The sequence below is a fragment of the Apium graveolens genome, chromosome 5, assembly GCF_009905375.1.
Source record: "Apium graveolens cultivar Ventura chromosome 5, ASM990537v1, whole genome shotgun sequence".
Taxonomy (NCBI): domain Eukaryota; kingdom Viridiplantae; phylum Streptophyta; class Magnoliopsida; order Apiales; family Apiaceae; genus Apium; species Apium graveolens.
Window position 1 is genome coordinate 311,249,413 of NC_133651.1, and position 18,471 is coordinate 311,267,883.

General features: G+C 33.7%; 3 protein-coding genes across 3 annotated transcripts; 2 read left to right on the forward strand and 1 right to left on the reverse strand.

Annotated features, from left to right (window-relative positions):
* Positions 1–5,659: 5,659 nt before the first annotated feature.
* On the forward strand, positions 5,660–11,894 carry LOC141659409 (rhodanese-like/PpiC domain-containing protein 12, chloroplastic). The gene is made up of 8 exons (XM_074466263.1): positions 5,660–6,101; positions 7,665–7,778; positions 7,985–8,076; positions 9,194–9,294; positions 9,435–9,545; positions 9,860–9,968; positions 10,739–10,789; positions 11,500–11,894. Exons 1-8 carry the CDS (start codon positions 5,864–5,866, stop codon positions 11,578–11,580), a joined length of 897 nt encoding a protein of 298 aa, XP_074322364.1. The 5' UTR covers positions 5,660–5,863; the 3' UTR covers positions 11,581–11,894.
* Positions 11,895–12,654: 760 nt separating this feature from the next.
* LOC141659408 (calcium-dependent protein kinase 17) lies at positions 12,655–15,653 on the forward strand. Its single transcript, XM_074466262.1, has 8 exons — positions 12,655–13,513; positions 13,668–13,811; positions 13,926–14,078; positions 14,168–14,283; positions 14,419–14,586; positions 14,729–14,856; positions 15,081–15,180; positions 15,296–15,653. Exons 1-8 carry the CDS (start codon positions 12,817–12,819, stop codon positions 15,404–15,406), a joined length of 1,617 nt encoding a protein of 538 aa, XP_074322363.1. The 5' UTR covers positions 12,655–12,816; the 3' UTR covers positions 15,407–15,653.
* A 410-nt stretch (positions 15,654–16,063) lies between these two features.
* On the reverse strand, positions 16,064–17,685 carry LOC141662139 (expansin-A4-like). The gene is made up of 3 exons (XM_074469186.1): positions 17,562–17,685; positions 17,055–17,373; positions 16,064–16,556 (listed from the first exon to the last, which is right to left on the reverse strand). The coding sequence occupies exons 1-3, from the start codon at positions 17,683–17,685 to the stop codon at positions 16,244–16,246; spliced, it is 756 nt and encodes a 251-aa protein (XP_074325287.1). The 3' UTR covers positions 16,064–16,243.
* Between the last annotated feature and the right edge of the window lie 786 nt (positions 17,686–18,471).

Genomic DNA, 18,471 nt, shown 5'->3' on the forward strand with positions numbered 1-18,471 from the left:
GAAAGCTAAACATAAAACATATTAGCCAAGACATTATCAAATATATCTAACACATATTATATTATATTATTTATTTTCAGTCAAGTCTCAAATTATTATAAAACATATATTATTATAACTTATTATATTCTTCACTTTATTTTTCAACTATTGAAAATTATATTATAAAATATATTATTAAAAACTATCGAATGTTAAAAGCAATCTGTGCATCGCACGGGTTACAGGCTAGTATATATATATATATATATATATATATATAAAGATTAGAGAACTCTGTGATGCAAGAATGCAGACAGCTGCTTACAAGTATTTTACAAAGATGAACATAGAGAAATCCTAACAGATGTAGCCTTTTCTATTTCTCAGTTCAAATCTTTTTTTTTAACTACTTGCTACTCTTGGTTTATATACTACCAAGTTACATATGAATAAGACAAACAGTGAAAACAAGTATCTAAGTCTATTCAAATGTTGCTTTATTTCTCTATCCAGCATCTTTGAATATCTTCGGTTAAGCATGGAAATGCTTATTTGTTCTCTAAAACCTGCAAACAGGCTGCCACATTCCTTTTTTATATAATCAACCCATGTGACTGTCAAGTCACTTTCAACTGCTATTTGAATTTGTTATCCGTCGAGACTTCAGTATTATCTGTCGATACTTAACTTGATTTATCCGTTAAGTCTCCAATGGATCATCCGTTGAATTTTTTAAGTCATCCGTCGATGCTTTGTAGTTTATCCGTTGAAAGTGTTTCCTTAGTAGTTGATACTTTTTCACTTATACAAAATTACAAGGCATCTCCTATTTACAATTAGCCAACCTATTTTGCATATCTTGCTAATTTAGACTTTCCAACAACTTCTAAACCTCTAAGTAATTACAATATACAGAAATGTGCTACAATAACTTATTTAATACAAGCTACTCCATCAATTGATGGTTACAAAATTATTTAACTTATCTACTTAGAGTATTTTGTTAAGTTATCATCAAACCTACAACATATTCCTAACACCTTTACTTGAAGGTAATCTTAGTATGATAGTTTTATTTTATTACAATCTCCACTTGTTACTAACTAGGATCTAATTTTGTGCAGGAATTAAGAGGGTTTGCATGGTGCAGATAGCTACAAGGTTTCAAACTATAATGAACTGAAGTGATGATGGTATATGTCCAAAGATAGTTCAAGCTCTTAAGGAAATTAGCAAAGGAACAATCAGTTGTAAAGCTTACATGTCCAAGTTTGGTGAATATGAAATTTATGAAGGTAAATCGCAGTTTTCTTTATCACTCAATAACAAAATATGTTCATGTGGGGCATGGCAGCTGTCTGAAATTCCTTGTAGGCATACTGTTAGAGCTATGCTTTATGCTAAGTTAGACCCACAGAAGCTTGTGAGTTCTTAGTACTCAGTTAGAACCTACAAGCAAACTTACAAATTTAACATCAATCCAGTCCCTGGTAAGGATAGTTGGCCAGCATATGAGGGCCTCCCTCACATCATGCCCTCATAGATGAAAAGGGGAGTGGGTAGGCCAAGTAAAAATAGGAGGAGAAAGGAAAAAGAAGACCAAAAAGGAAAAACAAAGAAAAATTGTTAAGTGCAAAAATTGTGGTCATTTTGGCCACAATGCAAGGACATGTAAGGGAGGTCCTACTGGAAAAGAACTCAAAGTAGTTGATCATAAGTTAGTCAGAAATTCAAGGGTTAGAGATCAGTCAAATGCAGCAAAAGATGTAGCTAATGGGAGTGCATCACAACCTTCAAATGTTACTACTCAATCACAACTACCCTAATTACATGATTTTGTCACTTTGTATTAGATTTTTGTCACCGAAAACTGTTAGAACTTTTGGTATTTTTGTTGAAAGATCCAAACTAGTAGCAGATTCGCTTATTATGGTCTATGTTTTTGTAACTTGGATTATTGGTGTACTTGGATGTTATATCTTTATAAGGATAATGAATTGTATTTTGTTAATGGTGTCGTGATTACATTTTGTCAATGTAAAATTGTTCGTGTGTTTTTTATAAGTTAGTCATCCAACAATTCATTATACAGTCTATTATGGATACCGACACCAAATTTCAATTGAAATGCTTTGCAAGTTTGTTTCAGGTGTACACTAAAGTTTGACTAACAACTGGTCTAACAGAAGTGCATATATGGGAACTGGTCTTTACCAGGAGGCTACCACGTATAGAAGAAAAAAACGTGATGGTACAATTGAAAAAAGTCAATTCTACAATTGTAACATCGACCATAAATATTATTTTGTTAGAAAGTATATGTAATATAATTTAAAAAAGAATAGAATGTTTAACTTTAGTTATTTGATCAAAATCAAATAAGTGGGATAAATGTAGTAGGTTTAAGTGTACCCACGGTTCATAAATTTATTCGTTTTTTGATTTTGACAAATATATGTAAGCTTATTTTAACTTAATATAAGAATCTACTCATTTAAAAAAACACAAAATGACCATTTTTCAAAAATGTATCAGAGCTCGATTGAGTTGAAGTGCTTTTTTCAATTAGCGGATTTGGAAAGTTTGTTTATTGGATCATCGAGGGCATTATATCAATGAAATAAGGTGTTTGAATCTTCCTTCATCCACATGGATTGATGTGTTAGAGAACTTTATAAGGAAATTAACGAATAATGTATATCAAAATTGCTAACTTGGTTTATTATTTGACCCGATTTTCTGAAAAAATACTCAGTATTTGGTCCAGATTATTGCACAATCGGGTAAAACTATATGTGTTGTACTTAATCAACCTTCACTACACCATTGATTGCCTATAACAACCCTAAAAAGTGTTGCTATATGGTACAAATCTATTTCAATAAGGTCTATCACAATGTATTTTGAAAAAATAGGCGTAACATTTGGTCTCGTTGCTATAAGGGCTCATGGTAACGAATTTCAGACCATATTACAACAGAGTAATGAAGCTGCAAATTCGGTTGACAACAACGTTTTTACATTTATAGCAATGAATATAAAATCATTGCAATACATGAGGCTGCCTATGGAAATATTGTTTTGCAACCTTTTTCTGATAATTGTTGCAATACGTAGACCTATGTAACATATTTCGAGTTTATTGCTACATATTTTGAGTTAATTGGAACATATTTTGAGTTAATTGTAACATAGTTTATTAACAAATTTGAAGTATATGGCAACTATTTTACCCTCCACTGCAACACAATTTTTTTAGAAAAAAATGGGCATGACCTTAAGATTTCTTTAACAGCCACCAAACTTAATCGGTATATCCACAACACAATCCAACAATAATCCACAAAAATCAGTTTTACACTATTTCTGCTATTCCAACATCAATATAGAAACCAAGTGTAACAAAAATACAAAGGTCTCAAGCGAAAATAGCAAAGTTAAGTTCACACACGATCACAATTTTAAGTTAAAATATATAGACCAAAATATGCAATAGTACTAAATCATCTTCAATTTTCTTCAAGTCGAACTTCCTCTTCCTCTGCTTCTTCCTCTCCACCTGTGGTAGTCCCGTCTCCATCCCCGACACAAATGTCAACCCGCAATTTTTTTTATATTGATGTTCTGTGACAGATTCTCCTTGGCCAACTTTCCTAATATCTTTTCAGTTTTTTTGTTCATTTTCTCCATCATTTCAGAAGCTAACTCATCCCTTAGCTTTTTCAGTTTTGCAGAATTTGTCCTCTCAATTTTTGTAGGATCTTTCTTGATTTTCCTTGTTATGCCAGTCCTACCAACCAACCAGTTTAACCCATAACCATCAAAGTCCAGCCGAACTTCTTACGCTTCTTCCGTTTCACTGTTATCACCAGTGTTTAACTTTATATTAACTTCGGGAAAGACATCCTTTATTAACTCTAGTATAACACTAAAGGAGGACTCGGTAAATCCATGAATGCACTTCAACTGGTAAAGTTTTACTATAAAATCTAAACGAGTAAATTTTTTCGACTCAGGATACAAAGGTTGTTTCCCATCTTCAACAAGCCGATAAAATTTACTTGCGTCCTCATTAACCCCTTCTTACCTCTACAATCATCATTATATTTATACGCATTATCCATCATCTCATCAAAATCATTACCTAACCCAAACCCTCTATCACAGCCCTGATCTGATTTCTTTTGGTACTTAGAGGTTGAAATCTCGTATATCAAATCAACGAATGATGGATAAGGACCCTTGCATACTAGATGATCATACACATCATCTATGGAGTACCAAAAACGATACTACAGTCCTTGCAGGGGCATTGATTTCATTTGGTACGCCAAAATTAGAGAATGCATTCGTAACAAATTTCTTTGTCCCGTTACGATATTCTTTATTTTGTTTAGGACGTAATATCCAGTTCATCTTTTCAAACCTATGTTTTACAAAATTTCACATAGAAAAACAAGACAACACATTTAAAAACAGGGCATACACTTTTACTAAAAAAAACAGGGCACTTAAACAATGGACCAAATTAAAAACAAAAAACAAGGCACTTAAATTTTGTGTAAATCCTAAATATCACAGAATATTAACAAATAAACACTAATTTAACACATACATGTAAAAATATCCAAATAAACCCTAATTAACACATACATGTAAAACAAAATGCAAGAATCAATAATGACAATCAATTAAACCCTAATTAACACTCAACTAAGTGAAAACATAAACAAAGAATCATGAATTAACACCCATCTAGCAATAATCGAACATCCATCTATAAAAACTGAACGTTTTTAGAGGAGAAAATTTGGGGAAAAATCGAACCTTTCGATCTTTAAACTTCTCTGAGCCGCGTGTTATCTCCTCTGAGCTTTAAATCTCCTCCTCCTTCGTATTCTTGTGTTCTCAGTTTGTGTGTTCGAGTGTCTGGGTGTCGGGGGAGTTAAAATATTTGTGTCTGAGTGTGTTTTTTATTGTTTTATTACTTTTTTTATTTAGTCGGGAAAAATATAAATAAAAAACCCGCTTAAAATTTTGCAAGTCCACTTAAAACTTTCAGAAAACCTGCTTAATTTTTTGGACCAAATCTTTTATATATTGCAACGGTTATGTAATGCATTATAATAAGTTGTATTTTGTAAAATCCTCCAAAATTTGTTGGTTCAATTATAATATTTTAAAAACCCTTGCAATAGACATTAACTTATATCCCAATAGCAACATTTTTTAAAGAATTTTTTGAAATATGGTTGCGAAAACCAATCTATAGCGTAATGTTTGTTTTCCATATTCCAATTTATTAAAACAAAAATATGCATGAATAACAAAATTTATACTATGTGTATATATTTTTTAATAATAGTACATAATTCTAATAATGAATTTGAATTCTTGAATTTGAAGATGTGAGAAGAGATTAGGATAAAGGTGATATAAATTAGTGATCAGAATAATTTTACGTAATATATAATATATAAAGTTACGGTGCGGTTTGAACCACACTATTATGGTATCAAACCGCAATTTACATCAAATCACGTGATTATCAAATATTCAAACCACAATCGAACCGCAAAAATTAAAAAACTCATTTCATAATCACCCCTCTTTTATCATCAAATCCAAGTCTCAAATCTCATTGTTCCTGATGAACCCGGGAACCAAACCCAACCAAACCTCTAAACAACCCATACCAAAACCACTATTCATATTCCTCCCATTTGAACTTTTTATTTTGATTTCAACCTCTCTCAAAAAAATTTAATTTATTTAATTCGAAGTTTAATATCCATTTACAAACAAGCCCCTCAACTATAAATTTGTAAAATCGTTCACAAGTTCTCATATTTTCTCCTCACCTGACTAAAAATCTCAAACAATGTTAAGAGCTGCAGCAGCTGCTTCTAATCACCACCACCATCTTCTCCCACCACTAACAATCGCCACTCAATCTCTCTGCAATCTCTCCAGAATCTCTCTCTATTCATCTCTCTCAATCTCTCCCAATTCAAGATTCTCTACATTATCTTCACTTCTCCCCAAAACCCATAAGCCCATTTGCTCATCTTTCAACTGGGGTTTATCAATGGCCTTTCGTAAATTCCCACAAGGCAGAGGTATTTTGTAGTTTCTTGCAATACCCATCTTGCCCTTTTGTGTTTTTACTGTTTTTATGATGCTTTCTTGATAGTTTTGTATGTAAATGTTGTTAATTTTGATGACTTATGAGTTATGACCAAGTAATTGTGGTGTTTTAGTTTCTTGAAATATACGTAAATTGCGATAATTTAATTCCGTCTCGCCCTTTTGTCGTTTTTACTAGTTTTTGATGCTTGCTGGATAGTTTTGTATGTAAATGTATGACCAAGTTATTGTGTGTTTTAGTTGTTTTAAATGTGGCGCACAACATGTAATTTGCGAAAATTTGATTCTATCTTGCCCTTTTACTGTTTTATGATGTTTGCTGGATAGTTCTATATGTAAGTGTTGTTAATTTTTGATGACTTATGACTTATGAGTTATGGCCAAGTAATTTTGGTGTTTTGGTTTCTTCAAATATACGTAAATTGCGAAAATTTGATTTCATCTCGCCCTTTTTTTATCCTTTTTACTGATTTATTAGGTTTGCTGATAGTTTTGTATGTAAATGTTGTTACTTTTTTGATGAATTATGACCAAGTAAGTGTGTATTTAGTTGTTTCAGATGTGGTGCAAAACACGTAATTTGCAAGAATTTGATTCCATCAACCTTCTATTTTTTATTTTTTTACTGTTTTATCATGCTTGTTGGATAGTTCTATTTGTAAACGTTGTTACTTTTTGATGACTTATGACCAAGCAATTGTGGGGTTTTAGTTGTTGTTAATGTGGTGCAGAACACGTAATTTGCGATAATTTGATTTTGTTTAAAACACGTTCGAATTAAAAGGGGTTTCAATTTGTGTTGTGTTACCTACTTGATAACTCAATTATTGAACCTCAGCAGTGAATTACAATTATTTTCTTACCTAGGAGTAGCTGTCCTGGGTATAGAGCAGTAATAACACCATTTGTTTAACTTGATGTTTTTGAACTATTCGTTTTATGACGTTATGGTATTTATTTTTTACTATTACGTACTCTGGTTGCCTTTTACGAGCAAAATTAGTACCTTATAAATATATAGTTATTTTATGCACAACATACGTTTTGTAACTAAATAATGAGAAAAGTATGTACAGAGAAAGAAGAGTGATGACAATTAAGAAGACATTATTAGTTGGGGTCCCGAGGAAAGGTCCCGAACCCGATGTACGGGTTCTTCCCAGGGTTTTATGTTTTGATCTAGCGGATAACAATCAGACATTTCACCAGTAAAGATAGATGATACTTTGAATTTATAACCAGAAATACGATGTTAAATTTGTTAACAGACATGTAAGAAGAGGAACAGGATAATCTACTAGTACAAGTGCCAAGTCAATTTGAAAGTTACCTCATCTTATTGATACTTTGGATTCAGACATGGTTGTGATGACAATGTTGGTAAAATTGCCGTAATGTTTTTTTATGGCTTAAATCGTATGAACAAGAGGCTATATTGAGCTTGCTAACTTCGTACTATGATAATCAAAATTTCTAACAATGCACGTATATATTGTTTGTTATCCTTACAAGTTTATGAATATTTATTTTCATAGCATCATTCAGTGCTGGAAGTTCTGCTACTAGTAGGGAAATATTGGTGCAGCATTTGCTTGTCAAAGAAGATGATCTTAAACTTTTAGTGGAACTTCAAAAAAGAGTTTCTGAAGGTAGAAAGCAAGCTTATTGTATAACACATTCTTTATCATTTACTGACACTACGATAATCATTTATTGACACCATGATAAGTATTAAGTTGCAAGAAGTTTTTTTTTCTTCTCATTTTTAGTTCTCCATCTTTATGGTGTATCATTTAGAAATTTCATAACTTATGGTTTTTTTTACTAAACGATCTTTTTTAATTTTTACATTCAGGAGAGGATCTAAGTGACTTGGCTGCGGAATACTCCATGTGTCCTTCAAAGAAAGAAGGGGGCATGCTTGGATGGGTGAGAAAGGGTCAAATGGTATGTGATTGACGTGTAGCTTTTCTTTTGCTAGTCATTCATTTAAAATTTTCAATTATTCATTAAGATACCTTTTTGATTCAGGTGCTCAGCTGATTTATGTGCATCTGTTTTATGACATTTGAGATTCTGTTGTCTTCTGGATGGATAAATATCTATACCTAACAAGTTTTATGTCATGGTAGGGGTAAATAGGAAATTTTGGTTTTCCCCTAAAGCTTGTTTGTGGAAATTAACATTAATACTTGTAAGGTATCTAATTGGCAAGTCATCCTTCCCGAACTGACCTTGATAAAAGTATATATGGATCGACAGAACATTCACAACTAATTACAGATATGAATAGATATGAATAAATGAATATGTTAGAGATAGATTTTGTATTGCTATATCTTTAAAATTAAGTGGTGGCTCTAGACCGCTATTTATACAATCGTCCCGCCTTTGGGAAAAACAATATTTTTTCTCCCCTCACAAAAGTTGGGAGCTAGATCTACCACTGATTGTTTTTGGTTAATTGAATACACTAACACACTCACTTTTGTCAACTGCCTTTGACAAGGCTTGAACCCTCAATCTCCATCTAGAGCAAGAGCCCTTTCTAGGCATTTTTGCACTTACTTACATTTTACAGCAAGAGTTGTACTGAAATGTATTTTAAACAGAGTTTGTGAATCCCGACATTTGAGGACCTCTATTTTCCCGACTTCTGTATGCTAGTTTTAGATCTTTGGTTAGGATAAGATTAACAGTGAGGTTGTGTAATTCTTGATTGTATATCATTAGGACCCAAACGAGGAATATACTTCTTGTAGGAAACTTGCATTAGAGTTTAATTTAATTTATTTATTAGTTTTTAAATTTAATAGAATAAAATACAAGGCAGTGTTTCTTGGTAAGACTTGATTAAAAATATTAAATCTTAATTAAGAGGAAACACGTTCTCTAGAAATCTAACACTTTCATACTTGTATAATCTTTCTGTTTTTTGATTTCAAGAACTCAGATAAAAAACATATTTACATTCTTTGATTTTCAATAACTCAGATAAATAGTATATTCACATTCTCAATTCCTATGCTCTTATATGATTGGTGGATATATTATGATGTCTCAGGTTCCAGAGTTTGAGGAGGCTTCATTCAGTGCACCTCTAAACAAAGTTGTGAGGTGCAAGACTAAATTTGGCTGGCATTTAGTGCAAGTTCTATCAGAGAGGTAGTTTCTTAATTGTATCTTGAAAAAGCGCTTATGGAAAACAAACAGCTATTAGTTTATCTATTTTCCATGTCGCTTTTACAGTCTTATAGATTGGTTTATTGTACATTGTGGGTTCTTATCAGTATTTTAATATCCAGGGAAGAACCTGTGCTGAAAGACATTCAACCTGATGAGCTACATGTGAAAATGCAAGATCCAAGTTTTAAAGAAGAGGTTCAGTTGATTGATGTACGAGAGCCTGAAGAACTGTATGCTCACTTCCACTTAATACTTCGTGCAAACTTAAAGATTCATATAAGACTTCTTAGAATAGAATGCATAGTCCTAGGATCTTTAGTTTAACTAGCAGTTTAAAGTTATTCCTCTCATTTTCAATTTAGAGTTCAAGTAGTTATCTAAGCATATATTAATATATACAGATTGATTAAATTTTAAATAAATAATGAGGTACCAGTGGTTGGTGCCCTTCTGTTGTCCATGTGAGAGAGTGTATTGATAGTCCATAGCCAGAGTTGTTCTCCTTTTTTCTGTAGAGTCACGGAATTCTCGTTTTATCTTTCAGGGAACGAGCTTCATTGCCTGGGTTTCAAGTTTTTCCTCTTCAGCAATTTGGAAGTTGGGGTCCAGAAATTACTTCAAAGCTTGATCCTCAGAAGGACACATATGTATTGGTTAGTATATAACTACTACTTATTTCTCGTACTGAACAATTAGCATTCTAACCATGTATAAGTGCATATTATGATTATCATTTGTTGTATCTATTTCCAGTTTTTGAGCTTAAACTTTAATTTAATGTGAAGTTTATTAGTTGAGTTTCATCTTTAACATCTTTCAAATAATTAAATCCAACTTATTGCTATATTTGTTTCTGAGCTACATTTAACTACTTAAAGCCAAAGGACCTAGTTTGTATATTTTACTCTGCTCACTCCTTTAGTTTCATTTTTCCTCATAGTATCCTACCATCTACCATAGCTAACTTCACATGAATAGTGCGTACTTTTAAAATCCATCATATCTTTAGAGGCAAAGAGATGGACATTTTATTAGCTATTTGAATAAAATAAGATATTACTTTTTCAGTTCTAGATAGTCTTCATAATATGATGCATTACTTCTATATATTAAAATGGGGTAATTAAAAGGTTAGCCTAAAAGCTTTTGTTTAGCAACGCATCGTGTTGAGTATTTCACTGGGAATAAAATAATTTCACTTGTAACAGTTAGTTAGGTGCACAATTTTTATCAGTTACTATGTTTCCTTGCATACGGATTATTGATTTGTTTTTTAGACATCCTAAAATAGGAAAAACTGCCCTCAAAGTTAAGAAGTTAATAGCTACACACTTCATGAAGTTTTTCTAGAAGCCATAATATTATCTATTGAATGTATCTTTACTAAGAGTACTGATCATCAATTCATAATGCTGCAATCCAGTGTCACCATGGAGTGCGATCATTACAAGTTGCAAAGTGGCTGCAGACACAGGTAAGAATACTTTGTATGTAGTGAGAAATATGATAAAAAGAAAGAATTAACAGAACTGTTTCTATCCACATGCATTTGTCTGAGCATATTATTATTCCGCATAACCACATTTACAAAGTCTACAAAGTTAAAGCTTAACAGAAAACACAATCTTAAATTTTAAGGCGAACTAGAAAAATGGTATGTTGGTAGTGTCAATCCTTGCAAGTTGCAAGAGGAGAGATAAAAGAAGAGAAGCACTGAAGAACTGGAATATAGATCAAGCCTTGTTATGGGCAAGCAAAACATGAAATAGAAAGGCCTACATAATTGTATAGTATCTTTTCTGTATAGTTCAACATATGACCTTCAGATGGAGCAAAGAAATGTGGAAATGCCCCCGATGAAAAACCCATATTGTTCTTCTTTTCATTATAAAGAAAAATCCTTTCATCTTGCAGTAAACCCAAGTCAGTCGCTATCACTTGTGAGCCCTGCATACAGATTCTCTCATGATTGAATCCCCTTTTTCTTAAATCAGCTGGATACATATAAAATTCAGATTGCACTCCCTTATAAGTTCTACCTGTCCTCCTAAATTTACTTGCCACGAAAGCACATAAAAGAAGTATTCTAGTACAAAAACTCTTGTAAAGATTTTGCATTCCCAAAGGCATTAAAAGAAAAAGCCAAGTACATTAACTCTTGCTAATTAAGTAATGATAATGCAGGGATTCTCGACCATCTACAACATTGCTGGAGGGATTCATGCATATGCTGTAAAGGCTGATCCGACGATTCCAACCTACTGAGTTCTAAATTAACTCCATGTCCCCTCCTAACAATCCCCACATCCCACATGAAATGAGTTGTATTCTCTTGCTCAAAGCCCTACTCTGTACTAACATTATATTAAATTTTATAAAACATCACACATTTGAATCAATTGATTTAGGTGTTATATACAACTTTGTATGATTCAAGGGTTGGTGGTGGTTTGTTTAAGGGCGTTAAGTCCTGAGTTTTGTAGTTTCTTTTACCCTGTTATACTACTTTTGGTTATTCTACTGCAAACTCTGTTCCTATTGTTGTGTGCTATTTTATTGCTTGATATATCCTTTCTGTTGTCTTCTATGTGTCGTTATGATTTCTTGTTTGTTAAGTTGAGGATCTGTGCTGCTCTGCGTAGAAGTTGAGGCAAGGTTTAATATATCTTTTCGTCCTAAAACCTTACTCTACTAGTTTGAGACACCCTATATATGTCTGGTTTGTTATACAATTTTGACTATAAATAATTGCATCCTTGTTAGGATGATGGTTGAAAGGTTGTCAACTTTAGGTCGATATGAGATTTCTAATTATCGAAATACCATTTTTATAAAAGTTTGCTCTTGTTTTTTGTTATTTTTTATAGTTAGACACACTCAAACGTCCGCCTTGTCATTGACAAGGTTCGAGCTTTCGTCTTCCTCCAGAGAAAACGACGACTTTCCGCGGAGGGAGCGAGAGAGATACCGCTACATCAAGAGGTCATTGGTATTTGCTCTTGTGTATTCTCGATACTATATTGGGTAAGTTTAAGCCCCAGTTTTATGTGTTTTAGGTTGGATTGTGTCCCTAATTCCTAAACTTGTAAGAAAGATGGAGTCCTCTAACTTCCCAAAGATAGTAAAAAGTTAGCCAGTAATATTTGCCTATAGGCTATTATATATCTATTAGCAAAATAGACAAAAATAAAAAAATATGGTTTTCCCGGGAAACACTCTCAACCCATGTTTAAAAAATTTCTTGGCAAAAACTAACAAACCAGCAAAGCTCATCCTCCTGGAATTTCTCACCGTCAATTCTTCTACATCTCTATTTTCTGTTTCTCATAACTCTTTTGTATCATCTACCAAAACCCCCCTTCATTTCTTTCTTTGCTCTTCGTGCCACCCTCCTGTATATCCTTTATAATCCTCCTCCTTTTTTATTTCTTAATAAAAAAGGAAGAGGTCCTCTTGTCTTATTAATCATCTGCCTGTCTCGTTTCCTCGCAAATTTCCCCAATGGGGAACTGTTGTTCCCAGGAGAGTACTGCTGAGCCAACTAGGGAAATCAACGGAGGTGATCCTAGCAATGCTGATAAATCAATAGGTAGCGGTGGTGGTGGTGGTGGAGGTGGCAGTGTAGCCAAATCCCCACCTAGGACTACGCCTCCTTCTGCCTCTCCGAAACCTTCCAAGTCTCACCCAATAGGTCCGGTTCTAGGGAGGCCGATGGAAGATGTCAGGAGCACGTACACTATTGGGAAAGAGCTTGGAAGGGGACAATTTGGTGTCACACATTTGTGTACTCATAAACAATCCGGAGAACAATTTGCTTGTAAAACAATTGCCAAGCGGAAGCTTGTTAATAAGGAGGATATTGAGGATGTTAGGAGGGAGGTTCAAATTATGCATCATCTGACAGGACAGCCTAATATCGTGGAGCTTAAGGGTGCATTTGAAGACAAGCATTCTGTTCATTTGGTTATGGAATTGTGTGCTGGAGGTGAACTATTTGATCGTATCATTGCTAAGGGACATTACACCGAGGCAGCTGCAGCTTCTTTGTTGAGAACCATTGTTCAGATTGTTCATACTTGTCATCAGATGGGCGTCATTCACAGAGATCTCAAGCCCGAAAACTTCCTTCTTTTGAACAAGGATGAGAATTCTCCTCTTAAAGCTACTGACTTTGGCCTATCAGTTTTTTACAAACAAGGTTATTGCAGCCTCTCACTCTTTCTATATATCTATCCTACCGATCATATTAGAGCATATAACATGAATTGCCAAGCCAAGAAATTTCAATCATTAGATTTTTTTGATTTGTACCAGTAACTGTATAAAATTATTAAATTGGTGCATTCTTGCAGGTGAACAATTCAAGGATATTGTTGGTAGTGCCTATTATATTGCACCAGAAGTCCTCAAGAGAAATTACGGACCAGAAGTTGATATTTGGAGCATTGGGGTCATGTTATATATTCTTCTATGCGGTGTTCCTCCATTTTGGGCAGGTAATGAAGATGCTACATTTAGAAAAATGAAAAAGAATCTGTGATTTCCCTTCTTGATTCTTATACATTGAAATGTTATTAAGATACTGAGAAAAAAGTTGATTGGATTGACAGAGTCGGAGCATGGAATCTTCAATGCAATCTTACGTGGACACGTTGATTTTTCATGTGATCCATGGCCTGCAATTTCACCTCAAGCAAAGGATCTTGTTAAGAAGATGTTGACTACTGATCCCAAGCAGAGGCTAACTGCAACACAAGTTCTTTGTAAGTATAATAAATTATCAGTTCAGCAATAATTAATAAGTTACTTTTGATACCATACTTCTCATGTGTATAACAACTGTTTTTTTCAGCTCATCCATGGATCAAGGAGGATGGCGAAGCACCTGACACCCCGCTTGACAATGCTGTTCTTGATAGGTTGAAACAGTTCAGAGCAATGAATAACTTCAAGAAAGTCGCCCTTCGGGTAATAAATATGTTCTGATACTGATCTAAAGCTGGTTCACAATGTTAAACATGACAATTTAATGCACTTCTGTTATAAGCTCCTTTTTACAGGATTGGGAATTCTGATGGTGGCTTTGGGTTTTGGAAAATGTAGGTCATTGCAGGTTGCCTCTCGGAGGAAGAGATCATGGGATTGAAGCAGATGTTCAAAGGCATGGATTCTGACAACAGTGGTACAATCACTCTTGAGGAATTGAAGCTAGGTCTGGCCAAGCAAGGAACAAAACTATCTGAATTTGAAGTCCAACAGTTGATGGAAGCGGTAAGTCACCCAAGAATTAACTATAATATATCGTATTTTGAGCAAATAAACAGATAATGTTTGTGAAAGAGAGCCTCAGAGTATTGAGCAATGTAGTGTTCCACATTTTTTATGATTCATATAATTTTGTTGGAAAAAACAGGCTGACGCAGATGGAAATGGGACAATCGATTATGATGAGTTTATTACAGCAACAATGCACATGAACAGAATGGACAGAGAAGAGCATCTTTACACTGCATTCCAGTACTTCGATAAAGATAACAGTGGGTAAGTACAATAGCGATGATACTTAAGTCAGTCTACAAGCGTATCTTAATTCTTATAAACCAAAATTACATATTGCTGCTGGTATAGAAGTACCAAAAAAAGATTTTGACAGAATTGCTAAGAATTAGAAGAATGTGCATATTTTTACGAGAGTCTGCAGAAGCTTTGCTTATTGCAGGCATACTATCCTATATTAACAGAACTGCATAACTTTCTGAAACCAGGTACATCACCATGGAAGAACTAGAGCAAGCTCTCCGTGAATATGGCATGAGTAACGACAAGGATATAAAGGAAATCATCTCCGACGTTGATTCAGATCATGTAAGTAGTTACAAAATAGCCTTCATAGCCTTTCCTCCGACAAATTACAATAATCTCAAGCACTCTACATATTGATAAATAAACAAGCAAAGCTAAAAATCTACTCAATATGCAGGATGGTCGCATAAACTACGAAGAATTTGTGGCAATGATGAGAAAGGGGCAGCCAGAAGCTGCAGCAAACCTGAAGAAACGACGCCAATCATTCGACGCAAATTTGGTCTAGAAAATCAGAAAGAAATTTCACATTATGCAGACATAAGTGTCAATGTCACCTGAGCTAGAACTTCTGATACACCATGTGATATATTTTCATGAATATGAATGTACATTATCTGTAGATTTTGCTTTCCGAAAGGATCACGCATAATTTGATGAGGGGCTTGAGTTGGTTAATTGTTCAAGATTAGCTAAACTCAAGTGATTTTACCCCTTTAATCCTCATATTCTTTATATATTTGTGATTATTATCACCTTATCCGTGTTAAATATTTTTGTTAAAAAATGAAGACACCAAAATTCTTATCGATTTATATTTTAAAAATAATGATCTATATACATAATCGAAACATATTTCACTTTAAATATAATGTTCAGTGTACATAATTTACGGATAAAAAACTTTATTGACAAGTAAATAATTAAATCAATTATGTAATTTCATGCGGAGAATCGTACCAAACATATTTATACGAAAATATATTAAGTTCCCTCAATTATGCAATTTCCCTTACATAGGGAAATCTATCAAATTGCCTAAATTACTCAATTCTAAACGTGAAATCACACTAAAAATATTTATAAGTAAATATCTCAATTGCGTAGAATCGTACCAAACAAATTTATACGGAGATATATCAAGTTCCGTTAATTATGCAATTTCCAGTATATACGGAGGTCTATCCAATCGCCTCTCAATTCCAAATGCATTTATCCGTAAATATCTCAAATTTCCTCAATTTTCTCTCAGTGATTCAAATTTGAAATTACATAATAACAAGAGGAAATACCGTAATACTTAAGTTTATTACCATAATTAAGTAAACTAATATTAGCATTGACTTTAGAAAATACTAAATTGATTCCCGGAAAAGGTTTGACCAAACTGCCAATTAGAAGGAACAACGTTGAGAGACTCGGATACTCTTCCGTCACTGGCTGTGACCCTGAAAGAGAGTGACTGACCAACCAGTTGATGCATTGACTGCCAATTTTGACCCCAATTGCGGGTCATGCTCATCCAATCAGTATTCGAACCCTTGACCTCTGCACGTACGATGTCACCCGCACCAGCAACGTTGGTGAACAATATTAAGTTCCAGTATGGATTGCCCTGCATTGTGAATCTTATTCCTCCTCTCTTTATACATGGCACCCTTCAATATTACACAATTTGTAATATTAGTCTCAATAAAACATTATAACACTAACTCGATAATAGGTATGAAACGTTCTCGAGCTATAAAGATAGTTATTAAATCATTCGACCTACTAATTCTTCGGCTAATATATTTCCAAAAATTTCTAGCGGTTTAGAACATCTCCCTTTCAAGAATAGATATGCATAGTTTTACTTGCTAAGGTCTATGTTTATTATAAATGTGATTTTTTGTAAAGATAGTTATTAAAATGTTAGCACCTACTAATTCATCTGGCTAATATATTTCCAAAAATTTCTAGCGATTTAGAACATCTCCCTTTCGAGAATAAATATGCATAATTTTACTTGCCAGGATCCATGTTTTTCATTAATGTGATTATTTGTAATTCTGGTTCTGCCACTAAAACAACGCCTAACTTTATTTGCCGAGATCTATGTCTTTTTATAAATGTTGTAATTCTGGTTCCGTCACTGAAAACAGTAGATTAGTTACCTGCGGTACGAGACGGGGATTATGCCAGCACGGTACTGTGCAAGTCTAACGAACATAGGCACGGCCAAATCGAAGTGTTCACGAGGAGGATTACACCAACCACCATTATCACTTGGGATATCCCAGTTAGGAGGACAATAGTTAGTGGCCGTGATGAATATAGAGGGATTTCCAGGTCTGCACCATTGCGGATCATCGATACATTTTATCTCATAACACGATCCGCACTTTTCACCATTGTTAAAGAGTGCAGTACTTAATGCTGCTGTGTGTAGACCATAACCTTGCTGGTACAAGTTTCCGTATCCACAAGCCCCACCTGATATGTTCATAACAAGATTAATAAGTAATAACAAAACCTCGAAAACATACTAGTCTCGTTTACTTGAAATCCTGATTCCATCACTGATACTAATAACAAGATTACTGATAAAACTTGATAAAAACATAATAGTAACGATATATTTAAAATCCTGATTCCGTCACTGAAACAATACGGATACGTACCCATGGTGCCTGCAGCGTCAAAGCCACCGTAGCAGGTAGCATGAGCGGTTTTCCAAGGTCCCCATGCACTTTGAACCTTGCTGGCAGCTTCGGCCATAGCCATGATTGTGAATAACACAACCATGCAAGTCGTCATCATGCTCTGAGAAACCATTGTTATGAGAGAATGAGAAAGGGGACTTGTAAGGTTAAATAGTGCGTGTACAATGCATATATAAGGTATAATAAGGACATGAGAGAATGAGAAGATAATTAAGAAGGAAAAGAAAATCTGACAATCCTAATCATGCTTATAAATTGATTGACCTTCTTTAATTTACTGCAAATTACTATGTTATACCTACGCGGCTAACTGTTTTAATTTCGGATAATTGATTCTTCTATATTCGGGAAAATTATTATATTAAATAATTTGATAACTGTATTATATATGCAAATCAGAGATTGATTTTGTAAACTTTCTATGTCTCATCAAGTGAAGGACTAATCGATACGTTTATTTCCATAGTCCCCTTTGACTAAAAGTTGTATGAAACGCGGGATATAATGATTAATATCACATGATCACATAATAAGTTTGTGCCGATTTTTTTACAAACAAAATAATTGAGTAAAAAAAAGTCTTGCAGTATTTATACATATAATTAAAATTGAACAAACGCAAAATTATATCGTCGTTGAATTTTTTCTTATTCGGTAGACAACCAAACGAATTTTGAAGAAATAGGCATATATTGTAATCCTCGAACTGTTATTTTGCGCAATATATCATAAATACATCATCATAAAAACCTTTATCACAAATCAACACCATGAAATTCCTCCAAATCATAATCCCGAACATAGTGAACAACATGAAATTCAAAATAGAAACTAAACTCCCATAAATGAGAGACTAAACAAAACTCTC